The sequence below is a fragment of the Rana temporaria genome, chromosome 13, assembly GCF_905171775.1.
Source record: "Rana temporaria chromosome 13, aRanTem1.1, whole genome shotgun sequence".
Classification (NCBI taxonomy): Eukaryota; Metazoa; Chordata; class Amphibia; order Anura; family Ranidae; genus Rana; species Rana temporaria.
In genome coordinates this window covers 112,686,270-112,713,560 of record NC_053501.1, presented here as the reverse complement: position 1 = coordinate 112,713,560, position 27,291 = coordinate 112,686,270, and the positions used below count along the sequence as shown (strand labels likewise).

Here is a 27,291-nt window from a genome sequence, read left to right as displayed (position 1 = left end):
GACACTAGCTGGGCGATCTGTTTAAAAAACAGCTCATACACACTAATCTCCAGCTCGCAGATCCTCACTTTCTCCTCACTGACTTTGTGTGAGGAGAAGCAGAGCCAATCGCCTGGCAATGCGTCTGTTTACATTACATGACAGCTGTGATTGGACACAGCTATAATGTGATCAGGTGGGCCAATCACAGAGCCCTCCTGCTGTACGAGGTTGCCCTGTCTCTGGGGGACACAGGCACATCAGAGGCACGCGGCTGCGCAATCCCGTTTTTTTGTGACGTCCCCCCAGGCTGTGTCTACATCACATGATGGCTGTGATTGGACACAGCCATCATGTAATCAAAAGGGGAAATCAGAGGAGTCCTGCAATTCTGGGGGACACGAGCGCATTGGGATCAGGTGGCTGCACGAACTCGCTCCTTCTGAAGAATGTTCAGGAATGTCCACTCAGGAGGAAGTGCCCGTCTGGCCGGGTGGGAAGTGGTTTAGTGCACGTCCACAGAAATGCACCTGTAACCGGAAACCAGCAGGTGCATTTCTGTGGGGCGTGCACTTAGGTAGTGGAGTCTCAGATGATAAAGTTATAAATACGTCACGCCTTAAAAAAAATTTAAATACATAAAAATAGCTGCTATCCCCAAACTGAATAAATCACTAGTGTAAATTGGAAATAATTGAATAGGGGGCACCACAACGAATAATTACTAAATTAAATATATGTGAAGCACATAAATGGAGCAGTAAGAAACTGCTCTGAAGTGATACTCTGAATTGGATATAGCAAATAAGTGTACCAATCATACACATAGAACCTTAGTTCTAGACCGTGGCCCGGATTCAGAGAGCAGTTACGACGGCGTATCTCCGGATACGCCGTCGTAACTCTGAGTTGCGGGGTCGTATCTATGCGACTGATTTATAGAATCAGTTACACATAGATTTCCCTAAGATCCGACTGGCGTAAGTGTCTTACACCGTCGTATCTTAGGCTGCATATTTACGCTGGCCGCTATGTGGGGCTTCCGTATATTTACGCAAGGAATATGCAAATTAGGTAGATACGCAGATTCAGAAACGTACGTCCGCCCGGCGCATTTTTTTACGTCGTTTACGTTAGGTTTTTTCCGGTGTAAAGTTACCCCTGCTATATGAGGCGTATCCTATGTTAAGTATGGACGTCGTTCCCGCGTCGACCTTTGAAAATTTTACGTCGTTTGCGTAAGTCGTTCGCTATTAGGGCTGTGTGTAAGTTACGTTCACGTCTAAAGCATTGACGATTTGCGGTGTAATTTCGAGCATGTACACTGGGATTCTTTCACGAACGGCCCATGCGCCGTTCGTAAAAAACGTCAAATACGTGGGGTCACATGTAATTTAAATAAAACACGCCCACATCATCCACATTTGAATTAGGCGGGCTTACGCCGGACCACATAGGTTACGCCGCCGTAACTTAGGGCACAAGTTCTTTCTGAATACGGAACTTGCGCCCTAATTTACGTATCTGAGATACGTTACGCCCGCCAATAGATACACCATTGTATCTGAATCCGAGCCCGTGTCTACAATAGTGTTCTGAAAACAATTGACTAGAATATTCCAAATGTATAACAACATACAATTAATAAAGAGTCCAATATGATGAACAAGCAAACATTTATTTTCCGATATTGTAGATGAGAATGCCACCTTCACCGGCTACGATATCACCCAAAGTGCTCTGAAGGTAGATGTCTGCTTACCAGATGGTGTTGACCTTTTTAATGAAAAGTAGGTCAATTGTGCTTTAGCAAGATTGTGCTTGCTGCAATGTTAAAGACCCTGTACTCAGTTCGTGCCTCTCCCCAATTAGGATTCTCAAGTGGGATATATGTGAAAGAATATAAGTGAGTGAGTAACTTGTATAGCGCTAACAAATGCGAACTGAATCACCTCAAGGTTCTTTTGTCCAATTTGTCCAAGGTCCTTCAGAAGAGATGAGTCTTAAGTTTTATCCTGAAGGCCCAATGGTTTTCTTCCATGCGGATGTTTGTTGGTAGAGCATTCCATAGCCGTGGTCCTTGGACTGCGAATCTTCGTTCTTTTTATTTGTAGCGGCACTTGGGGATGTGGAGGAGATTTTGATTTGTTGATCGGAGGGCCCGATTGGGGGTGTAGTGTTTTATTTTCTTGCATAAATATTGAGGCGCGTTTGTGTGCATTTGTGGGTGAGGCAGAGGGGCTTGAATGTAATCCGATCCTTTACGGATAGCCAATGTAGAGTCCTCAAGGCCGGGGTGATTGATTCCCATGGTTTTCTCCCTGTTATCAGTCTTGCTGCTGTGTTCTGGACGACTTGTAAACGAGAAATCTGGTATTTGGGTAGTCCTAGGTAGAGGGAGTTTGCGTAGTCGAGTCAGGAATTGATGAGTGTTCCAACTACTACTGCTGTGTCCTCTTCTGGGATGAATGGGATGAGTCTACGCAGCAAGCAAAGAAGATGGTGCAATCCGCTGACTACTGATCATATTTAGGCGTCCATAGTCATGTCTGAGTCAAAGATGACTCTGAGGCTTTTGACTTTGGTGCTTGGGGTGATGGAGGAAACCAAAATAGTGTAACCCCAACTATTTAAAATTATCATTTTAAAACAAAACGCCAAATGGCTTCTTACATTTAATAGATAGCGTGTAAGGAGGTGGATGATGTCCCGCAATCAGCGTGGTGACTGGCATGCGTTCCACCACCGACGGCGAACAACCAGAGGGACCGGAAATTATGTAATCGCATGACCAAGTACCGCCTCGACGTACTTTACGTCTTCAGGAAGTGTACTTGGTCACTGGAAACCTGTGCATATGTAGTGTTGATGGCCCAGGGTAGGAGATTGAAATAATTTAACAGCCTTGTGGCAGTAATAGGCAATCAGTCTCAGATATTTCCATTGTTATGATTAAGCACAAGATGTCTGTGTAAAATGCGTCAACCTTTGGTCCTCTCCTGCTCCTCGGACTATGGTGACAATAAAGGATTTTATCTACTACAGCTCCATGTGGTGTGCGGTCAGTTTTTCTTTCACCTTTCGAGTCTGCGTTGGCGGGGTGGGCACCCACATTGGATTGCTACTTAATACTCACCTGAATGGTATACACACTCTACTTGGACATATGGAAGGGCTCACAACCACTTTAAAGCATAACATTTTCCTAAAATGGCAATGTACAGAACTATATTGTCTTCTGTGATAAATCTGTTGAAGTACTTTTTACTTGCAGATTGGGGTTCTACTCTGTGTGTAAACTACTTTTAAAAGCAAAAAATAACTTCCACAGCCAAAAATGCACTTCTAGAGTACATGTCTGATGCTTTCTGTGAACTGTTTATAAACCACCCCACACAGCATCAACGAATCCCCAAACCTGCACTATAAATGATTTGTGTATCTTAGCCCTCAAGGCCACATAAAAAGGCCCTTCACCTGCTATTCATTCATTCTTTTAATTATGGAATTGGTACATGTCCTCCATTTTACTACCTGGCTCCCCTTGCCTTTTTTTTTTTCAATATCTTGTTTAATTACCCCAAAAGATAAACAAATGGATTATCAATATTTGACCCCTCTCATAGACCTCAGAATAAGGTTTGGATTTTATGAATTAGTACATTCTCTGAAACTGGTCTCAAATTACACCCAGGCATATTAGCTCATCCATAATCACTACTAATGCTGATTCCGGCCTCACACTGTCTACTGATACCATTCATCCTCCATACACAAGGTCATGTCAGTGGTATTCTGTGCTCATCCTGTGTATGGAGATATCACAGTCTCTACACATGGAGGACAATATTGGGGGGTCTACTGCATTATAAAAAAATTCTTATAAAATTCTATTTCTTGGAGTTTTATAAAGTGATCTAATATAAATGATTCCAATAAAGAGAAATGAGTTCCATTCATTCCTGGGGAGAAATCCATTTTCTTTTGGTAACATTTTTCTCTTTTTCTAAAGATTGATGTGTACTTTCACGAAAGACAATTCCTGCCCCCACCTGGCATCTGGAATAAGAAATAACCAGACACTGAGGACACTGATCCTGTCTGAGAACAATCTGGGGGGTCCTCATTTCAGGGATCTGATGGAAGCTCTGACAACAAGCCAGATAGAGAAATTACAGTGAGTATAACAGGACTGACTGAGACCATAATATTCCGGGACAATATAAAAAAAAAAAAAAATAACTTAGCGCCAAAGAATACAAATATAAACCACAAAATGTTTGCCAGAAGCAGTGAAAATGTAAGCTCTACCAACATCACTGCAACTCAAAAGTGAAAAAATACTGCGTTTGCTAGTGCAAATAATTCATCAAGCATGAAATTAAAGGATCGCTAAAGGAATTTTTTTTTTAGCTAAATAGCTTCCTTTACCTTACTGCAGTACTGGTTTCATGTCCTCATTGTTCGTTTTTGCTTTGAAGTTGCTGTAATTCTGCCGTGATCTCCACACTTCCTGCTTGTCTGGCTCCTTATGAAAAATCTCATGGCAGCTTTTCACTGTGGTCCAAGCTGTGTGTCTAAAACTCCTCAGAACCAATCAGATTCATTTTAAAAACAAAACACTGCCCTGGATTTGTTTGTTTTTGTTCTGTGGGTCTCTTTACTTCACATAAACATGAAACCAGTTTAAAAACGAAAGTGAAACTACAGGCACATTATATGATTGAATTTAATCTATTTTTAATAATTTTTAAAAGGAATCAGTTAACTTGTATGTCTCTATACCCTGTAACCAGTCATTTCAGCAAAAAAATGTTTTTCCTTTAGTGCTCCTTTAAATACGCAATTAAATATATAATGTTCCATAATTGTGAAAAGAAGTGCTCTTGCTCCAATTCCAAATAAAAAAATTGGTGCTCCACGGTTTAGTGTTCAGACGGAGTGCCCCACACTAGATGGCAAATTTAGATGCTGAAATTTGCCATCTAGTGTCGTTGTTTAAACTGCATCTAAAAACTGGCTTATAGCACGAATGCAAAAATAATTGTTTATTAATTTTTACAATAAAATACTAATTGTTCATTAAGAGAAAATCCCTAGTGTAATACCTAAAAAAAAAATAATAATACTTGGACATTATAATGAACTATATAGTTTGGAAGAAATATTTAGGTGGACTGATCTATCCATATTAATTAAATGAATCCCTACTATTAATAATTTGAGATGAAACAGTTGAGATTCAGCTCAACATTAAGGATGAGCCGAACACCCCCCTGTTCGGTTCGCATCAGAACTTGCGAACACACCAAATGTTCGTGTGAACTTTAGAACCCCGTTAAAGTCTATGGGACTCGAACATTTGAAATCTAAAGTGTTAATTTTAAAGGCTAATATGCAAGTTATTGTCCTAAAAAGTGTTTGGGGACCTGGGTCCTGTCCCAGGAAACATGTATCCATGCAAAAAAAAGTTTTAAAAACGGCCGTTTTTTCGGGAGCAGTGAATTTAATAATGCTAAAAGTGAAACAATAAAAGTGTAATATTACTTTAAATTTCGTACCTAGGGGGGGGGTGTAAAGTCAGCATGTGAAAAAGCGCATGTTTCCCGTACATAGAACTGTCCCTGCACAAAGTGTAATTTCTGAAAGAAAAAAAGGCATTTAAAACCGGCTTTGCGGCTCTAATGAATTGTCGGCTTTGGCAATTACAGAGATGATTCATTCATAAAGAAAAAAAAATGTGTGGGGTTCCCCCAAATTAAATTACCAGGCCCTTCAGGTCTGGAATGGATATTAAGGGGAACCCCGCCGTAAAAAAAAAAAAAATGACGTAGGGTTCCCCGCAAATATCCATACCAGGCCCTTAAGATCTGGTGTGGATTTTAAGGGGAACTCCACCCCAAATTTAAAAAAAATGGCATGGAGTCCCCCTAAAAATCCACACCAGACCCGTATCCGAGCACGTTAACCTGGCCGGCCGCAGAAAAGAGGGGGGACAGAGTGCGCCCCCCCCTCCTGAACTGCACCAGGCCACATGCCCTCAACATGGGGAGGATGTCCCCATGTTGATGGGGACAAGGGCCTCATCCCCACAACCCTTGCCCGGTGGTTGTGGGGGTCTGTGGGCGGGGGGCTTATCAGAATCTGGAAGACCCCTTTAACAAAGGGGACCCCCAGATCCTGGCCCCCCCTATGTGAATTGGTAATGGGGTACACTGTACCTCTACCATTTCACAAAGGAAGTGTAAAGAGTTAAAAAAAAACACACTGACACCGTAGAAAAAATCCTTTATTAATAAAAAAAAATAAAAAAATCCAGCGATGTGAATCCACTCTCGGCCCGGCCCGCTCCAACGTTGTCTTCTTCTATCCTGCGATGGATGATCTCTCCAGCGTCGGATGATCATCAGCGGTCTGGTCCAGCGATGCAGAAGATCCCATCCGTCCAGAGCGCAGCAGGGGAGCTCCACTCTCCGCTGGACACAGCCCAGCGGAATGGCGCGCTGGAGCTGTGACAGTTCTTATATAGGGGAAGCGGCCACCCGTCACGTGACCCCGCCCCCTCTGACGCACCCTCGTAAGTCACTGGGAAAGACCCTGAAAGACCGGGCTTTCCCAGTGACGTACGAGGGTGCGTCAGAGGGGGCGGGGTCACGTGACGGGTGGCCGCTTCCCCTATATACATTCCGCTGGGCTGTGTCCAGCGGAGAGAGGAGCTCCCCTGCTGCGCTCTGGACAGATGGGATCTTCTGCATCGCTGGACCGGACCACTGATGATCATCCGACGCTGGAGAGATCATCCATCGCAGGATAGAAGAAGACAATGTTGGAGCGGGCCGGGCCGAGAGTGGATTCACATCGCTGGATTTTTTTTTTTTATTATTAATAAAGGATTTTTTCTACGGTGCAGTGTGTTTTTTTTAACTCTTTACACTTCCTTCGTGAAATGGTAGAGGTACAGTGTACCCCATTACCAATTCACATAGGGGGGGGCCGCAGACCCCCACAACCACCGGGAAAGGGTTGTGGGGATGAGGCCCTTGTCCCCATCATCATGGGGACATCCTCCCCATGTTGAGGGCATGTGGCCTGGTGCGGTTCAGGAGAGGGGGGGGCCGCACTCTGTCCCCCCTCTTTTCTGCGGCCGGCCAGGTTAACGTGCTCGGATAAGGGTCTGGTGTGGATTTTTAGGGGGACTCCACGCCATTTTTTTTTTAAATTTGGGGTGGAGTTCCCCTTAAAATCTCCCTGAAGGGCCTGGTATGGATATTTGCGGGGAACCCTACGTCTTTTTTTTTTTTACGGCGGGGTTCCCCTTAATATCCATTCCAGACCTGAAGGGCTTGGTAATTTAATTTGGGGAAACCCCACACATTTTATTTTCTTTATCAATGAATCATCTCTGTAATTGCCAAAGCCGACAATTCATTAGAGCCGCAAAGCCGGTTTTAAATGCCTTTTTTTCTTTCAGAAATGACACTTTGTGCAGGGACAGTTCTATGTACGGGAAACATGCGCCATTTCACATGCTGACTTTACACCCCCCCTAGGTACGAAATTTAAAGTAATATTACACTTTTATTGTTTCACTTTTAGCATTATTAAATTCACTGCTCCTGAAAAAACAGCCGTTTTTAAAACTTTTTTTGCATTGATACATGTTTCCTGGGACAGGACCCAGGTCCCCAAACACTTTTTAGGACAATAAATTGCATATTAGCCTTTAAAATTAACACTTTAGATGTCTCCCATAGACTTTAACAGGGTGTTCTGCGGCTTTTCGAATTTGCCGCGAACACCCCTAATTGTTTGTTGTTCGCCGAACAGGCGAACAGGCAATGTTCGAGTCGAACATGAGTTCGACTCGAAATCGAAGCTCATCCCTACTCAACATTTAACCCCTGAGGGGTCAAAGTTTGCAGTTCAAATATCTATTTGGTCTTGTTTTGGGATATTTGTTTTACCGTATTTAAACCCCTCCAATGTTCCTTAATGCAGTCAATGACATAGAAAGTCAGTTCAGCTGGGTTTGTGTTATGCATCTAAAATTATTTGAAACGCTATGTTTTGGAAACCCTTTGCGTATTTTTGTAATGTGCTCAGTTACACGTTTCGTTAATGTTCTGGAAGTTCTTCCGACATATTGGTACCCACAGGTACATTCCACAACACATGTGACATTCCTGGTTCTGCATGTGATAAAGTTTTTTGTAGGGTATTGTTTACATGTTTGATGGGATATAGACATGTGCACAGCAAAAATTTTCGTTTATTTCTGTTTCGTTTCTGTTCGTTTATCGTGATTCGTAACGAGTCGTAATTTCGTAAGACGTTAGTTATCGTATTCGTACTCTTTAGTATTTTCGTAACACTCTTTTTTCCGTTTCCGTTTTTTTTTGTTAGTTTATTTTTCGTTGAATCGAGATTCGTATTTTCGTTATGTTTTGTATTCTGCTTCGTTCGTATTTTTTGAATGAATTTATTTGTTTATTCGTTTTTACGTTGGTATATTTTTCGTTTTTTTAGATTCGTATTTACATTATATTTACCATCGTGCCGCATTCGTATTTTCGTAGGAAATAGATCTTCGTTGTTTTATCATCATTCGTATTTTCGTGTCTTGTTTCATTCGATTGTAAAAACGTGCTTTAGTAGATCTTAGTGCATTCGTAATTCAGTTAAAATACATTTTACGTTGATTCAACACACTACTCATTGTAATTTTGTAAATCTAACTTGGCTGCGATAGACTACTTGACGGTCTTACTGATACTGACTGATTATTACTTTCGTAAGATTGTTTGAGTAAATTTGTAATCGGGCCTTAATTCGTTATTTTACGCAATGTGTCAGAATTGCTCCGCTAACGCTGCTAATGTGTGTTGTAAATCATTCGTACTTTCGTAAGTACATCGCAGCAAATCTTAACCATTCGAAAATGTCATACTTTACTTTCGTTTTCGATGCGCGGCTTATAGCCTCCGCCCCTGGACTCCATTTTGAGACGGTGTATGAGTGCGTGGTTTGGCGAGGGAGGAACAGAGAGCAGGGCAGAGGTGGGCTTGTCGAATTTCGACTTGTTTTTGTGTGGTGGTTTCACTGGTTTGCTATCTTTTGGGCAATTAAAATCATGTATAGGAGTGAGAATGGACATGTGAGTGTTGAGACTGAGAGTGAGAATGTTGGTGTTAGTCAGTGTGTTGATGTGAGACTTGTTGGTGTGACTGAGAGTGAAGTGGAGGAGAGGTGTGGAGCAGATGAGATGAGTGTGGTGGAGGAGAGGCATGGAGGGGAGAAGAGGCATGGAGGGAAGAGGAGGCGTGGAGGGGAAGAGAGGAGTGGAGTGGAGGACAGGTGTGGAGGAGAGGAGAGGAGTAGAGTCGAGGAGAGGCATGGAGGGGAGAGTAGGCATGGAGGGAAGAGGAGGCATGGAGAGAAGAGGAGGCATGGAGAGAAGAGGAGGCATGGAGGGGAAGAGAGGAGTGGCGTGGAGGAGAGTAGTGGAGTGGAGGAGAGGAGCGTAGTGGAGGAAAGGCGTGGAGGAGAGAGGAGGCGTGAAAGGGAGGAGAGGAGGGTAGTGGAGGAAAGGCGTGGAGGAGAGAAGAGGCGTGAAAGGGAGGAGAGGAGGGTAGTGGAGGAAAGGCATGGAGGGGAGAGGAGGCGGGGAGGGGAGGATTGGTGTGGAGTGAAGCCGAGGCATGGAAGGGAATGTGGAGGTGTAGTGGAGCGGGAGCATGGCAAAGAAAGGAGACATGTGGCCCCTCCTATGTCAGATAGTGCGGACTCAGATGTGCAGCAGAACAAGCGAACCAAGAGACAGAAATCAAGGGGACCCATATATACCAAAGAGGAGAATGCTGCATTGGTTGCTGCAGTATCAAAAGAAAAAGTGACACTCTTCTGCCAATCCGTGCCAGCATCTGAGAAGTCAGCAGCCTGGGAACGAGTCCGGGACTCCGTGAATGCGGTCTCCAAGTTTCACAGGCCCACCAATGGCGTCAGACACAGGTAATTAATATTAAAATATTCTTTCACTCTTGTGTAAAAAATACACAGTTTTGTAGTCAATAACAAAAAAGTAACAGTTCAACGTAACCAAAAAATTTATTTGTCACAGCCACATGCTGAACAGTATACATATAACCATCACAATGTGAAAAGAAATGTGGTTTTCAAAAAACATTAATCTAAGTATTTGTTTTTTTATTAATGTAATTGTAATGTTTATGTACATTTGCAGGTTCTATGATTGTCGGGCAACGGTTACAAAGAAGATGCAGAGGCTTCGACTAGGACAAAACCGAGGAAAGCCTATCAAGTTGCGAGAGTGGGAGGCGGAGCTAAGAGATGTCCTTCTGGCAGAGGATGTCCCTGGATTCAGCAGCAGGGGTCAAAATCATAGAGCTGGTGGTGAGGAAAATTAAATATATCATTATAATTTATATATATTGCAGTTATAATATATTTGTAAAGCTATCTTATTGTTTATGATGACTACACATGTATGACTTTTATTTTTATTTTTTTACATTCATGTTTTCCAGATCAAGAAACATCATCCTTGGAAGGATCAGCTCCAACTCCAAGTACATCCTATCAACAACATTCTGGTGGTGAGTACCCAACACAAAGGATATCTAATGAACTGCTATTTACTACTTGGACCAAGTCACTGTGCCATGCAGACCGTCACAGTTGAGACAATTAGGTGCCGTTTCTGTCTCCCTGGCTACTCAGCTTTCACTATCACAGTCGAGAGCAGAAGGCTCGTTATGCACAGTGAGCCGAAAAAATAGCAATGCAAAATAGTGGGCAGCAATAGAGCAGCTGAAGAGAACTTTTTAAAATTAACCAGCAGGTGATTGGTTGGTTGCTATGCGGCCCTAACAAACAACATTATGCTGGATAACTTCAGCAACTTCTGCTCCACCCACTATAGTATTTATTGTGTCTACGGTTCTGTGTGCCCAAGCAAGGTAGCAAGGTCAGAGCTGTGGATGCTGAATTGTGACGGGGGCAGAGCTGCGTGGGGCTGTTAGGTGAAGGTGGGTCAAGTTGCAGGGTGGGACAGAGAACACAGCTGTTCACATGTGCTGTGAAGGTGGGTGAAATTTACCACTGTGAAGGGGGTTCAGATCAGAACATAATTGTGAAGGGGAAACTGTCATGTGAAGGTTCTGATCAGGTTCTGAAGGTTCTGAAGGTTACATCAGCTTCTGAGGAAGCTGATGTAAGAAATGTGATTTTTAAATCAAAAGGTGGGTATAGTAGTAGTATGTATGCACCCTTCCAAATTCAAACTTGCCTGCTTTCATTTTGTGACTAGATTTTGAGGGATGCCGAGAAAGGGGTGAGAGCTCCGCCAACAGCATAGTTTGAAAGGGAGTCCTTCTCTCATCGATCACAGGGGGGGAAGAGAGAGGAGAACACATCGATAACAGCTTTGATTTGACATTGCCGTGTTCCCCGCCGCTTGCTGCCACATACATCCCCTCCTCCGGGACTTTTATCCTGTCCAATCCCAGGACGGGCGATCTGTAAATTAAAGTTTCCTGGCCATGGGGCAGGGCTGTTTAGTAGCGGGAAAACATCAATTGAAATGAAAGCGTTTATCGCTCTTTACCTGCAGCACATGTAGGCTGCATGGTGGGCACAGGGTGCATTGGTGGGCACAGGCTACATAGGTGGGCACAGGCAGGCTTCATTGGTGGTTTTGGATAAAGTTGGTGTTAATATTTTTTTTTAATATTTTATTCTGCATAAAACAATTTTGTGTCATTTAATGAGATAATTTATGAGGGCGTGTTTAGGGGTTGAATTAGGGGTGGGGCAAGCTAAGGGTTGGGTGTGGCAACTAACTGTTGGCTAGTAACCCTTGAGGCCTGGCTAGTAGCTAATTTAGCCCTGGTACTATGTATATGGGGGTTGTAGTAAATGATATGTAGATACTTGATAGCATATTTTACATATATTTTGTTAATCTTAAAAATTGCCAGAAATGTAACATCTGTTTTAACACATCAGCAACTTCTGATTATATTTTACATTTCCTCAGTCCATTTTTGGTTGAATATTTGATTTCATAGTAGAAAATATTGTAGTTATACGACATATCTCAGGCAAAAATTGTAAATACAGCTGTTGACTTTTTCATGAACATTACCTTGACTCTTCACTCTTTCTTCCGTCTTTAACAGAAAGCTGCATTCAAGACCCTCCAGCATCGGCTTCTGGCAGGACCATTGCTCCTCCTCAGGGTAAGTGCATGATCTGGGAAGAAACAGGACACAGCACTAACTCCATTATCATCATGTACCCTATTTACACATAGGCATTTTCATGTAATACACCTAAAAGTTCAATTTAAAAATTCGTACAAAAATGACACCTCATACCTTTAGAACGTGAAAGTGAAAGGGACACTGTGATTTGAAGGGGGATTGATATATCAAGGAGGACTGCGCAAACTGTGGAAATAAATGAGAGTGGCTGTGATGTCAGAGATTCATTCCTATCACAAAGATTTTTTGCTGAACTCCACCGTGTTGAAATTTTTTTTCTGCCTTTGGTTCTTTTAATGATTTTGAATTTAGTAGCCCTTATTGAAAGGTGTTCAACAGCTCTTTTGCGCTTTTTTTTTAAACTACCGTTAAGCCTATAATATCTATACATAATATCTCTATAACCTGTATGGTTTAGAAGATATTCGCCCTGCAAACCTAGCACGGCACACTAAATTACTTACAAGGTTATTAGCTCATAATGAGCTAGTATGCTGTGCATACTAGCTCATTATGCCTTTGCTTTACAGGTATTTTTTTATCTTTTAGTGGGTATAAAAGCGCTACAAAGGTTTTTGCAGTAGGATATCAAAAATACTACGATAATAAATTTAGAAGACATATGCCCTTTTTACCTGCAACCTACTGGGACCCTTTAAGAACTTTATCTTCAACATTATCTTCACTCTTTCTTCCGTCTTTAACAGAAAGCTGCATTCAAGACCCTCCAGCATCGGCTTCTGGCAGGACCATTGCTCCTCCTCAGGGTAAGTGCATGATCTGGGAAGAAACAGGACACAGCACTAACTCCATTATCATCATGTACCCTATTTACACATAGGCATTTTCATGTAATACACCTAAAAGTTCAATTTAAAAATTCGTACAAAAATGACACCTCATACCTTTAGAACGTGACTGTGAAAGGGACACTGTGATTTGAAGGGGGATTGATATATCAAGGAGGACTGCGCAAACTGTGGAAATAAATGAGAGTGGCTGTGATGTCAGAGATTCATTCCTATCACAAAGATTTTTTGCTGAACTCCACCGTGTTGAAATTTTTTTTCTGCCTTTGGTTCTTTTAATGATTTTGAATTTAGTAGCCCTTATTGAAAGGTGTTCAACAGCTCTTTTGCGCTTTTTTTTTAAACTACCGTTAAGCCTATAATATCTATACATAATATCTCTATAACCTGTATGGTTTAGAAGATATTCGCCCTGCAAACCTAGCACGGCACACTAAATTACTTACAAGGTTATTAGCTCATAATGAGCTAGTATGCTGTGCATACTAGCTCATTATGCCTTTGCTTTACAGGTATTTTTTTATCTTTTAGTGGGTATAAAAGCGCTACAAAGGTTTTTGCAGTAGGATATCAAAAATACTACGATAATAAATTTAGAAGACATATGCCCTTTTTACCTGCAACCTACTGGGACCCTTTAAGAACTTTATCTTCAACATTATCTTCACTCTTTCTTCCGTCTTTAACAGAAAGCTTTTCAGGAGTTAAATGTGCGTGTCATATGCTGATAAATATGTTATCTAATAAAGAAAAAAGATTTTCTGTTTAAGGCATTTTCTGTTTCTGCAATTTTTATATTGTATTTATTTACTTCTATAAAGGTTATTTTATTAAATAACCTTTTAAATTTTTTTAACTTTAGGATATAAATGCAATGTGTAGATTTACCTAAATAAGTTTAAATTGATTTTTTGTTTTCTCTCAATCATTAATACAACTTATCCCCCCTCCCCAACTCAATCTTTCATTTGCTCCATTATTCAATATTACTACTACATAAAAGTCTAATCTGAATAAATTCATTACTATGAACGCTTTCATCATTCATCAAACTTTGCCTATCTTATCTATTTCAGATCAGCAATACCACCCTGAGAGGAGAGTACAGTGCAGCCCGCACTCTCCTGTTCTTCTTTTGGAGAGGCTGGAGATTCAGCCAGAGATTACCCCTATCATTCCCCAGACTCCTGATTTCTCCCCCGGCCCAGAGGAGGAGCACAGAGGACAAGGTTCATTCATTCAGCCACCCCATGCCCTGATGCCACCTACTGCTGTACCGCCTTTCCCAACTGTGCAGGAGATCATTCTGAGGGAGCTTATAGAATTAAGGTGTGACAACCGAAAACTACAACGAAAGGTCAAAAGGCTTACCCGGCTTACCCATCAGTTGAGCAGGCAGCAAACTGAGAGTTTTGAAATAATTTTGGCCCGGGCAAGCCAACAACACAATTAGGCATTGGACAGAGTATATTTTGTTTACTTGAAGATATTTCCAGACACATTGCTCCAATGCCTGGGAGCTACGATGAACATATAACCAACAAAGACGTTTTGAAAAATGAAGGCTAGACCTTCCTCTGCCCATCTCATCGCAAATTATTATGCAGAATCGATCTTTTTACTGTTCCTTGATTTTGGTAGAAACGTTTTCTTATGCTGCCAAGTTACACCTACCCAGCATGTGTGTTTGTAATTTCTATGAAAATATTTTTTTTTTTGTGAATATAAAACTATTTTTGGTCTAATATTATTATTATTATTATTATTTATTTATATACATCATCACATTATCTGCTAAATTATTATGTATTCATTTCCCACACACAATAGTATTTTATTCCGAACTTCAAACTCTAAGGGCCAGATTCACAGAGTAGATACGACGGCGTATCTGCTGATTCGCCGTTGTATCTGTTGTTCTATCTATGCTATAGATAGCCATAAGATCCGACAGCTGTAATTGTTTTACACTGTCGGATCTTAAGATGCAATACCGCGGCCGCCGCTGGGGGGGAGTTTGCGTCGTAAACCAGCGCCGGGTATGCAAATTAGGAGTTACGGCGATCGACGGCGGTTTTTCGCGTTACATAGTTACATAGTTACATAGTTAGTCAGGTTGAAAAAAGACACAAGTCCATCCAGTTCAACCACAAAAAATAAAAAAACAAAAATAAAAAACACAGTAAAATCCTATACACCCAACTCCATTCCCACAGTTTCACGTCGCAAAGTTAGTCTTTTTTTTTTGGTGCCCTAACTTTAGTCAGCAAGCGTATTGCTGTCTAAAAGTATGGCCGTCGTTCCCGAGTTGAAATTTTAAAAATAACGTCGTTTGCGTAAGCCGTCCAGTAATACGGAATTACGCTACGCGCGTCGCCGTTCGAAAAAATTACGTCACGGCGCGCAATGCACGACGGGAGTTCGGAAACGGAGCATGCGCGGTAGGTCCGGCGCGGGAGCGCGCCTAATTTAAATGGCACACGCCCATTTAAATTGTCCCGCCTTGCGCCGGAGGCCGCCGGCGTAGGTTTGCATCGCAAGTGCAAGTACTTGCGATGAAAAATTGCGGCGGTGTAACGTAGATGATACGTTACGCCGCCGCTCTTCTATGTGAATCTGGCCCACACAGTCTACCTTAAACTATTCATTTATATTTTAATGTTTCCCCACTGTTAGTGGACACTGGACAGTAAAACAACACAGGAAGCAGGGGGGGGGGGATACTAACAGCAGTGGGAGTGTGGATACTGGAATAAGATAGCCAGGGTGAAAAATTATAGACCGAGGGGCTAGGGAGGTAGCGGAGGACAATATAAGTAGACATTAGGGAAAAACATGTATCCCACTATCACATCTTGTAAAGACACGTGGAGGCATTTTGCAATTTTGTATCTTCAAATGGTATGCAGCAGAGCTGAGTTAGGCAGAGAATGTACCCGATCGGCAGGGATGGACTGGGACAAAAATTTGGCCCTGGACTTCATCCAGACTGGCCCACTTTGACAGGACAACTCCCGCAACCCCCCCCCCCCCGGCCACCCAAGCCCCCTCTCCCCCTTCACTAGCCCCTAGCCGTTCTACTTTATTAGGCAGTACCACTGGGGAAGCTAGACATTATTTCACCCGGGGCAAAGAATCAGTTTGGTGCCCCCCCCCTTATGGGACAAGATTAGGCAGAAGTGAGAAACTCCCAGGCCATAGCTGTTAAATCAGCTGTCCGTCCCCTCCCCCATGCTCCTCTGTCGTCCCCCCTTGCTCCTCTGGTCCTCCCTCTGCTTCTTTGTTCCCCCCCAGGTGAGCGCTGTGGGTAGGGAGAGACAGAGGAGCTGAGGGGGGCGGCGGTCTGCTGTCACTGAAGCCGGCCCACTGAGCCATCGGTCCACCGGGAAACTCCCTGTAGTCCCAATGGCCAGTCCATCCCTGCCGATCGGTAAACTAATGAGAAAATATCTGCTTTCGCTGCAATGGAATTTTAATCACTATTCCAAAAGATAATACAGTTCCCAGTCTCCCTGTTCTTACCTTGCATGGAGCTGAGCAGCATTCAGATCCCTGGTGGTCAGAATGGAATCAAAATACCAGGGCCAAGATAAAGCATGAGTTTAGATTTGTAGCTCTGGGAAGTGTGGAGGTGATACACTGACAATGGCATAGAAGAAATTATTTCGATGTCAAAAAACCTAAAATAAGTAACACAACTGTATTCCATATATACATCAAAATAACATTTTTGCACATTATGCATTCCATGACACACACCAATATACTTACTCACACCCACTTAAAATATACATATACACAGTGACACACACTGACCCATAAAGACGACACACACTTTAACTGACAGACACACTGGCCAATAAATGAAGTGCCTTGTAAACAAAGCCAGACTGACCCAGACACTTAATCACAGAAAAACACAGACATACTCACATTGACCCTTAAACACACAGACTAACCCCATACTCACTCACACACAATGACAAATAAATGTGATTTATTTAAAAAAAAAAGTCATACAAGTATATCATTATAACATCCTAAGTGGGGTTTACTCTTAGTCTTAATACTTACTATGAAGTGCTGAAAAAACCTCATGTGTTTTTCTATTTGCTTCCTCCTCATCCACATCCAGGTCCAATGTTAGGCATGCATGTGAGACATGACGTCAGTAAATTGCAACTGCAAAAAAAGAGAGAGGGATATAAATTAGAAGAAATAATTAATGGAATGATGGAAGGTGAGTAGGGGAAAATTGATAAGCCACTCACGTGTTTAAGGGTGCCACAGGCAACATACTTAACCAGGATTAAATCCATAGTGTGGTGAGATGTCTTCCAAACGTGAACTGTAATATTTCTTCTTTGAGGGCAGGTGGCAGCAGTCTGCACTGCAGCAAGAGCACAGTAGGAGGAGAGCCCCAGTGTTTGTGGGAGTATTGCGAGCCGTGGAATTGTGGAGTAGGTTTCTTTATGGAATGGTAGCTTTTTTTTTTTGTGGCTTAATTTCAGAGCCAAGGAGTCAAAACATTACTCCAAAAACGAATGAAAAATAAACAAACTAACCCCAGCTTGGGTTGATAAAATTCTTGCAAACGGTGGTAGTAGATATTGGATTTGTGAATGTAAACAAAAACTATTATTATTTATTAATTATTATTATTATTATTATTATTATTATTATTATTATTATTACCCTTATGCATAGATCTACTTCAATTCAAACGTTTGCAAGTTGTAAGATGTGATGGGAAATAATAAAATCAACAAAAACAAACATAGTGCATGTCAGGATTCAAAATAGATATATCAACAGAAATGAATAAATATATAGTACTTTTAGCTACCTGGAAGACTATATTAATGCTTACCTGTATGTAGGTGCTTGAAATACCTCCATTCATGGTTTAGGGGATAATTTAGAACGATCGTGCATTTTCTTAAGGTGGTCATGCCAGGACTGGCAGACCTGCGTGCATAGCATAGAAGCTGATTATGTAATACTCACCTGCGATCAAAGCCCCCGCTGCAGTGGCCGACACATCATCGGGCAGCAGCATGTAGGCCCGGAGTTACTTCGGGGTTTTGCGCTGTGATTGCCCAGAGACGCTAAACCTGCACGTTTAACAGCGGGATTACATGTCGCCAGCCGTTGTGTCGGCCACCGCAGCGAGGTTTTCGCCGATCAGTGGTATTACATAATGAGCTAGTATGCTATGCATACTAGCTCATTATGATATAGTATGCAGGTATTTGCCTTTGTCTTGCACGTATTTTATTTTTGTATTTTATTTAAAGTGGGCTTGCAACCACATTATTAAATATTTGTATTTCAAAAGCTAAAATCTCAAAGTTAGAGATTGAGAGCCTAACAAGCTAGGATCACCCTTACAGTATAAACTCTTTTTTCATGTTTACAACCTCTGAATTATTTGGGGGGGGGCCTGGGGTCAGGAAATTATAAAAAAAAATAGTAAATAAAATGTTGAGGTAATCAATGTTGCCCACCCAACAAAAAATAAATCTTTGAATTATATAGACTGTGGCTGATCACAGCTTCTCATGCTTGCTGTATCTACATTGTGATTGATACTTTATCGTATATTGTATTCATGTAACATTACTTTTGGTACATACAGTATATCATGACATGCACTATATTTGGTTTTGTTGTATTTATTTTTTGGCATCGCCATCTATACTTGGAACAGGTAAATTATTAACAATATCTTTATCGATTTGATAAACATAAGAACTTAAGAAGTAGTATAATTAGAATTATTCTGTTGTAAAGCTTAGTTCTGGGTAGCCCAGCTTTGGAAGATTGACTTTCAGAAATGCCATCTGCTCCATCAGCTGTGGGGCCAGCTGGGACCTCTGTGGGCACAGAATATTTCCTGTGATAGAAAATACACGCTCACTTTGCACAGAGGTCGGGGGGCAAGAAAGTAGCTCTTGTGCCACCACAGAAAGAGCAGGCCAAATACCCCTTTTCTCATCCCAATACTCTAATGGATCTGTAGTGGAGGCCAAATGGGGTTCAGACAAGTATAATTTAACATGATCTGACACAATGCTTCTTTTCATGGTGGGCATTTTTGTGGGTCCAACTAAAGTATGTAATGCCAAACTCCAAACGTCAGGTCTTCTAGTGGAATGCTCAGCAGTGGTTGTACTAATAACAGTAGGTGATGGTGGCACAATGTCACTATCAGGCTCCTCCTGATCTTCTTCCTCTTCACCCTCTGCCGGCCTAAACAATTTTCGGTGACTGTCAAAAACCCTCTGAATTAATAGATCCCTATAGGTGGTAAGGGAACTCTGAATTATTGCCATTTTTCCTTTAATGCGTGGATCGCACATAGAGGCAAGCATTAGCTCAGGGCATGCCTCTATGAGCTCGTTCATCCTTCTATTCAATTGTCCCCTCAGTCTCTTTATAATTGCAGCTACATCTTGAACTATGCCGCCAGGCAAGGGCTCGCTTTTGTTTAGAAAGCCATCCATCTTAGTGATAAGATAGATGTAGAGAGGGATTACTTGAGCCAGACTTGCATTCTCTAGGCTCAATTTTTCTGTTACATCTCGGAAGTGGCTAAGCACAGCCACCACCTGACTAATTATTTTCCACTCCTCCCTGCTTATTGGCCTTGCTACACCAATAACATGTTCATTTGACATGGCGTGTATTGGCTTTTGCTGTTCCATGATACGTTCGAGCATCTCCAAAGTGGAGTTCCAACGGGTGGCTACATCTACCTTCAAGCGGTGCTGTGGAACGCAAGCCTTACTCTGCTCAAGTCTGAGTATGTGACTGTCTTTCACACTACGATGAAAATGGGCTGCTATTTTTCTACAACTGTCTAAGATAGCAGACAATTTTGATGTTTCACTTTCATCGTCCAAAGCAGACTTCACAACGAGATGCAGGGCGTGTGCAGAGCAACGAATGCCAACAAATCTGCCATCTCGCACTGCCTTGAGCATGTTTGCTGCAGCATCAGTGACTATAAAGCCCATCTTTGCCCGTGTGCCTGACTCCTCCCCAAGCCACTGCGCCACCATTTTCTGAAGTGCACGTAAAATATTTACAGCAGTGTGCTGGTCGTCCATGACTTCAGCATGCAACAAGAATGTGCGTTGCCCATGCTCAGGAGGTTCTGCTGCCTTAGCACCTGTGCTTCTCATTCCTGCTTTTGGTTTGTTTGGTTGTGACTCCTTGGGCTGCCACCAGTGAGCCGTCAATGACAAAAAGGCATGTTGCCCACTGGGAGCGCTCCACAAGTCTGTAGTAAAATGGACAGACTGGCCAGCTGCTCTGCCCAGCTCCTCTTTCAGTAATCCAACACAGGAATTATATAAAGAGGGTACAATTTTCCTACTAAAGGTAGTACGGCAGGGGAGAACATAGTGAGGTGCAACCACCTTCATGAGGTTTTTAAATGTATGTCCTTCAACTATATTAAAGGGTGCTCCCCCAACTGCTATAAGTTCCCCTATCAGACGGGTGATTTTAAGGGACTGTTGACGAGACATACCCCTTGATTGGAAACTGGGAAATTGTTGCAGCGTGGGCTGCTGTAAAGGAATGGGGCGACATGTGTCAACTACACAAGAAGTCCCTTCATCTTCCTGCCCCTTGTTGAGCCTTTTGGGGTTAATGGCAGCAGTAGTGTTGCTGCTTCCTCTCTTTTTACTAGGTGGAGCTGCAACTCCACTTTCTTCTCTCAGCAGCACCGGTGTATGGTGTGCACGGAAATGGTAATTCATCCCGGCATTGGTTAAATGGGCTATGTCTCTCCCACGGCTCACTTCCCTGCCACATAATTTGCATTTCACCATGCGCCCGTCACCAACAGTAACAAAATGTTCCCATATTTTTGATCTGCGGTTCCCAGTGGCCGGTGAGGATTGTTTTACAATTGCCTCTGGCTGATGGGTATGTGCAGCTTCCGTGTCTTTGGAGGAATTTGGTGGACTAACAATGGTGGCAGTTGCACTACTTGGATATGAAAGACATTTAGGCAAAACAACTAAGCCTGAAGAGGTTTGTAATGGTGCAGGCAATTTTTTTTTTGAAGGTGAGGAGTCGGGAAATAACAGAGGGGACTCAGGGGCAGAGGAGTAAGGACTCATAGATATAATATCCTCATGAATTTGGTTTACAAGTTGTGCATTATCCTCTATATTAAAATCTAAATCAATTCCTTCAAGGTCAAGGCCTTCAAGGGTCAGACTCTCAGGTAATTCTACTTTAGCAGCATCCTGTTCTGCCAGGTGCCTACTTGGATTAGGATTAGATACTGAACTATGAGAATGAAAAAAGATGCTGCTATTATCTGTTTCCAATATATTGTGTGCTGTTTTTACATCTGGAGGCTGAGCAATTTGCTCCTCCTCAAGCTGTAAAATTTCAAGTTTTGGCTGCCTAAAATTATGGACACTAGCAACAACCTTTGCAGGAACTGCCCGTGACCGGCATGTCTTGTAAAAAACATCTGGGGTTACAGTTGGCCTATATTCAGAAGTTGTTGTTGCTGTGTCACACTCAACTTTTTCCTCTGTTGCTTTCCTCATGGTGAGAATGTGAGAATAAGTGGGAAAAGTACAAAAATTTTTTATATTAGAAATATTATTATTGTGTTTTTTTTCAGAAAAAAATACAAATGATAATGTATTCTGAAAAATAAAGGTATTGAGGACGGAGTATGATTGTTGATTTATCAGGCCTTACACAATTGGTCAGGATTAAAATGCAACAAAGCTCTACTAATCAACTTCTACCACCACCATTTATATCTTAGTAGAGTACTGGCTGCTGCCTGGGCTGGCCTAGTACTAGACTATAATGGCACTGGTGGCTATGCTAAAGTAAAAAAAATATATAGGCAAGATAATAAAACACAGTCCTACACTGTCTCACAAAAGGGGAAAAAATAACTGCAGAAAATATGAGAAAAAATGAATAGTAATCAGTGAGCACTGCATAATAAGTATAAATGTATAATTTCTAAGTGTCACCAATGAGTGAGTCACTGAGTCACAAATCCAACACCACACACACCCTGTCTAGAATGCAGTCTGACGTAGGAGAAAACTAAAATATGTCAGAGATATTTACAATTACAAATCTAGGAATGAGAATCTAGAGTATGCTTAAGAAGTTCTCTATAACAACTACAAATTAGCTCTAAGATCCACAAAACCGGTGCAACCTACCCAAAGACACCCTATCTGGACTCTGGATGGAATGAAATGCAGTCTAGCCTAGAAAAAGACACAAGGTCAAGGAGCCACTAGATAATGAGAAAGAAGCTCATTGGGGGAAGGAACAAACCTCTTCAGGGGAAGGGACAGGGCTTAGTGGCTATTGGTCAATGTCCAGAAGTATTTTAGGAGAAACGAAACTGAAATTACCTTATTTATTAAAATTCGTTGTTTTCATTTACGTTTTACGAAGATTCGTAAGTTATTTTTCGTTAGATTCGATTTTCGTATTTTATTCTTTGTTCGGCATTTTAGTTGTTTTCATTTCGTTATTCGACTATTAGTAATAGTAAGTTTGCATTTTCGTTTATTTTTTCGTAATTATGATTTTATGGGGGGTGTTCGGTGTTTTCGTTAATTCTGTGTTTTCGTTCATTTTTTCTTTCGTTGTTTCTGCTTTTTTACATTTAACAGTTTCGTATATTCGTTGTTTTCCATATTCGTTAACTAGGGAAATATCGTTATTCGTTATAATTTTAGCTAAGCCGTTCGTTCATTCGTTGGTTACCGAATCAACGAAAATAACGAAAAATAACGGAAAACGTATTCGTAACTTAAAAAACTGCACATGTCTAATGGGATATGAATGTAGTTATTTTCTTGGGCATTGGTTTGGTATTCCTACAAGGGCCACATCTCCCACATCAAAAGAAACCTTTCAAATTTAACATAGTCAGCTCTTTCTTTGGGGGGGGGGTGTCAGGAATGTTGTGAACCAATTTGGTTCTCAAACCTGGCGCTCTGTGGTAAATTAAAGAGGGATTGGTAGGTAATAAATTCCTTAGGATAGGGTCCCTTTTTAGAATCACTCAATGTTTCCTAATGCCTTTTTCCAAGTATTTAGACATCCCACCTAACAAATTTCACATTCATTTCAAGTCCATAGAGAAGTATCTCTATTATTGGGTACCATAGACTGGGAAAACAAAGTCTTTATCCTAAGCCTACAGGCTTGTTACAGAACCTTCTCAGTTCCCTCAGTTCACCCCCAACTAACTCATCCCCTTGTATTTAAAGCCTCAGCACAGGGGGTTGGAGAGAAAGAAACTATTAAACTCTTAAAGATCTAATATAAATGATTTCAATAAAGAGAAATTAGTTACATTTATTCCTGGGGTGGGGGGGGATTCATTTTCTTCTGGTAAAAGTCTTCTTTTCTTCTACAGATTGTCCATTAATAACCTGACAGACAGTTCCTGTCCCCACCTGGCATCTGGAATAAGAAATAACCAGACACTGAGGACACTGGACCTGTCTATAAACAATCTGGAGGGTCCTCATTTCAGGGATCTGATGGAAGCTCTGACAACAAGCCAGATAGAGGAATTACTGTGAGTATAACAGGACTGACTGGGACAATAATATTCTGGGACACATTAACATTAGGACCATGATAAAAAGTCTTAAACTGGGTACACATGAATCAAAATTTGGTCAGTTGAGCACAGACCTGCCAAATTTCTATCTGTGTATAGCCCTCCCAGATAGTCAGAGACTGATCATTATATCAGCTTCTGTCGAATGGTCCTGCTGAAAAACCTTCTTCTATTAATGGCTTGCAGCCAATCAGCTGTACTCGGCTTTAATCAGTGTATTCTGACAACAGCAAGTCATTACCGTCAGCATACAATGTCCCAGCGGAGAGATTCCTGCATCTACCTTGTGTGTGCAGATGCCGGAATCAATTTATTGATTGTTTTCATTCAGCCCACTTGCCGAATATAAAAAACTATGCTTGTGTTTTTAGCTTTATAATGCAAACAAATTTGATTGATTTGATTGTAAGCTCTTCTGAGCAGGGCCCTCTTAATCCTATTGTATTTAAGACCCCTTTCACACTGGGGCATTTTTCAGGCGCTTTTGGGCTAAAAATGGCGCGTGTAAAGTGCCTGAAAAACGTCTCCCCTGCAGTCTCAGTATGAGAGCCGGAGTGCTTCCACACTGAATCCCTGTACACACGGCCGGGAATCCCGACAGGAAAAAAAACGACGGTGTTCCTGACGGGATTCTTGGCAAGCTTTCCTTGCAAAGCCAAGTGTACATACGGCCATTCAAAAGAACTGACGTTCTTTTGAAAGGCAAGAACGCCGTGATGTCATTGATTACGACGAACATGCGCTCGTCACATTCGATGCCGTTGCCACCATCTTGCTACACCCCACACTAAACTTGTACGGTACCGTGCATGCGTCAGATTCTTATCGAGCATGCACGGGATTACCTGGAACAGGTAAGCGTACACACTCTCGGTTTTCTCGGCAGGAAACACTGCCAAGAATCCCGACGAGAAAATAGAGAGCAGGTTCTCTATTTTTCTCGTCGGGATTCCAGGCAGTTTTTTCGCCAAGAAATCATACACACACATGGTTTTCTCGGCAAAAAGCTCTCCCAGCAGCTTTCATGCCAAGAAAACTGTGCGTGTGTATGAGGCTTCAGGCGATGCACTGGCAGGATGTTAAAAATACTCCTGCAAGCAGCATCTTTAGAGCGGTGAAGGAGTGGTGTATACACTGCTCCTGCCCATTTAAAATTAATGGGCACCGCTGCCGAATCGCCTGCAAAACACTTCGGCAGCGGCGCTAAATGGGCGGTATTATCCCCTTCATCGGCCGGTAGCGGTGTTAAAAGCGCCCCGCTAGTGGCCGAATAGCGCTGCTAAAATGACAGTAAAGCGCCGCTAAAACTCGTTTTACCGCCAACGCCCGCTCCAGTGTGAAAGCAGCCTTATTGTATTGTAACTGTATTGTCTATATAAATCCTATATAATTATCACATTTTTGGACTCCCAAATGTGCCAATCCCAGACGCATCTAAATCTTAGAATCGTATCCCACTCTGTTATCAGTTATAAAAAAAATATTCTTTTTTTATAAAAGCTTCACAAATGCGAAAATTACTTATACTGTGTATTAGCCCCTTCTTCCTGCTGCATCCCAGCCCTTTAAGTGGATCAAGATCCTGGAAGGCGGAGGCACCGGGTGTTCCAATTTAGTGCTTACTCCCAAAGGATCTGCTGGTGGTGATGGGTTCTCTGTTCCCCACTGACACACCCAGTTAGAGGTGGAGGACCACTCAAACCTGGATAACTTAAAGTGATTGTAAAGAATCACATTGTAAAACAATCCATTCAATTTAAAATAGAAATGGAACATTTGTGTATAGATATAAAAATACTTTTTTCCCTTTTTTATGAGTGATCACATTCCCTCTTGTTCTCAGCTGCATAAGAAGAACTGAGGGGGGGAGCAGCAGCACACTGAGCTTCCCAGTAAATGGCTGTGCAAGGAGGTGTGTCAGAAAAAGTCTGATCATTAGAGAACAGACTACGGTGTGTTCTTCTGCTTAGTGTGGTCCATTTTAATAGGAAAGCAGAGGGGCTGGCAGGAACACCAGTGTTTTCACATAAAGGAAGAAATACAAAGAGAACAGAAGGCTTTGTCATACAAGTACATGGTACAGCAGGCACATATCAGAAATATAAATGTTAGTAAGTCACAGTTGTATAATAATGCATTAATATTAGGCCACAGACTACCAGATGATGCATTAAGCAAGTGCATTGTATCAAAGGAGGTAAACAATGCAAAACTTGGAATCAAGCAATAAACAATTCAAAGTTGCAGAACTAATAATGCAAATCCTGGCCTAACATAGGAGAAATACCTAACTTGCATCAATATAATTCCAAGCTCTATTCGTGGTCTAGACGTATAAAAGTAATCCCCTGGGAGAGAGCGAAATGCTCTGCACCAGGGGGATTCGTTTTATACGTCTAGACCACAAACTTACAATGAGCAATTAATGCGGCTTTGAACATAGCACATTCTTATAGTTGAATAGAGCTAAGTCCATTGATTTAGTGAATACTCTAAAGTATATTTGCGTATCTACTAAGTCCCTCTCAAAGGGCTTCTTGTCGCCCCTTGTGGTCATTCGTACTCACCCTTGCCTGTGTGAAGTTCCATCCTGAATATATATATATATATATATCTATATCCAGGGAACCATTAGTTCCTCTGACTTCACTTTGTCAGAACCGCGCTTTCTCTGCATGAGCCATCGTCTTTCCCTGTACTGGATAAATCTTTGTTAGCTACTTGCTGATCAAGACTGATTTGTTTGCAAGATAGTGAGACCCTTTTTTGCTCTTGCAATTATTGAATCCTGAATTGCATCATGAAGAAGCCTAATGGTGAAACGCGTTGATGCACTCGGGCTCACATCATATACTATGTATTCCATGTGTATTATTTTAAAAAAATTTATGTCCTTTTGTATACTATGTATGTGTCTGTTTTTTTATTAAAAATTATTTCTTTACATTTCTATTATTTACTGTGCTGTCAAAGTCTGACTTGGTATTGCCCTCGGGTTCCCTTTCCTCCCCCCTTTATTAACATATTAATTTATGGATTTGGCAATGTGAGTGCTGTTCTTTCATAATCCCAGATGATGAATGGGTTGTAGAGACACACAGAAAACCCGTAGGCAACGGACTACATGATCATATGACAACTGTGATTGCCTGTCAAAGCTGTCACATGATCAAATGCTCTTGATCGCAAGTATGCATCCGGAACTTTCCGTGACAGTTCAGTTACTGTGATGGGAGCGTGCACTCAGCACAGTAAACTGTTTACCAAAATAAGCATAAAGGCGGCCGCTCTGCGTTAAAGCCCTCCTACAGAGAAGCTGCAAATATGTGTGTGGCCAGCAGGAGGTGGTAAATACATGATATTTTAGAAAGTCATACGTATTGAAATCTTACTGCTATGAGCAATCAGAGCCTCATACAAATTTATTTTATCTGACACACATATCCACTGTTTAGTGTCAGGGGATCTCCCCATTACTTCCTATGAATAGAGAGCTCTTATCAGCAAAGATAAATAGAATATCAGATAAAAATCATCCCATCCCATCACTAGCATTGCTGATTCCGGCCTCACACTGTCT

At 41.8% G+C, this 27,291-nt stretch overlaps 2 protein-coding genes and 1 long non-coding RNA gene across 10 annotated transcripts in view; 2 read left to right on the top strand and 1 right to left on the bottom strand.

The window, feature by feature from the left end:
- Positions 1–27,291, top strand: part of LOC120920163 (NACHT, LRR and PYD domains-containing protein 3-like) — a 77,147-nt gene that overhangs the window by 33,311 nt on the left and 16,545 nt on the right. For all 5 annotated transcript variants that reach the window (XM_040332085.1, XM_040332087.1, XM_040332083.1 and 2 more), the window contains 2 exons: positions 3,992–4,156; positions 23,502–23,666. In XM_040332085.1, coding sequence (XP_040188019.1) covers positions 3,992–4,156; positions 23,502–23,666 — 330 coding nt within the window. The remainder of the gene's footprint in view (positions 1–3,991; positions 4,157–23,501; positions 23,667–27,291) is intronic.
- On the top strand, positions 9,601–14,814 carry LOC120920165. The gene is made up of 5 exons (XM_040332090.1): positions 9,601–9,987; positions 10,220–10,389; positions 10,524–10,592; positions 12,177–12,236; positions 14,146–14,814. Exons 1-5 carry the CDS (start codon positions 9,746–9,748, stop codon positions 14,520–14,522), a joined length of 918 nt encoding a protein of 305 aa, XP_040188024.1. The 5' UTR covers positions 9,601–9,745; the 3' UTR covers positions 14,523–14,814.
- On the bottom strand, positions 10,059–17,670 carry LOC120920166. Of its 4 annotated transcripts, XR_005744690.1 has the most exons (7): positions 17,341–17,670; positions 17,144–17,251; positions 16,592–16,749; positions 13,687–13,809; positions 13,166–13,237; positions 12,143–12,249; positions 10,059–10,383 (listed from the first exon to the last, which is right to left on the bottom strand). It is a non-coding gene; the product is annotated as an uncharacterized LOC120920166 (long non-coding RNA). The 4 variants fall into 4 exon arrangements; XR_005744689.1 differs by having other exon boundaries at positions 17,144–17,669; XR_005744692.1 differs by lacking the exon at positions 13,166–13,237 and having other exon boundaries at positions 17,144–17,670.

What these genes read in the sequence shown, in the direction of transcription:
- LOC120920165 (XM_040332090.1), top strand. Translation starts at nt 9,746, where the DNA reads ATGTCAGATAGTGCGGACTCAGATGTGCAGCAGAACAAGCGAACCAAG. An exon ending in ACCAATGGCGTCAGACACAG is followed by an intron (nt 9,988 to 10,219) that starts GTAATTAATATT and finishes GTACATTTGCAG; the next exon opens with GTTCTATGATTGTCGGGCAA. An exon ending in GACCATTGCTCCTCCTCAGG is followed by an intron (nt 12,237 to 14,145) that starts GTAAGTGCATGA and finishes TATCTATTTCAG; the next exon opens with ATCAGCAATACCACCCTGAG.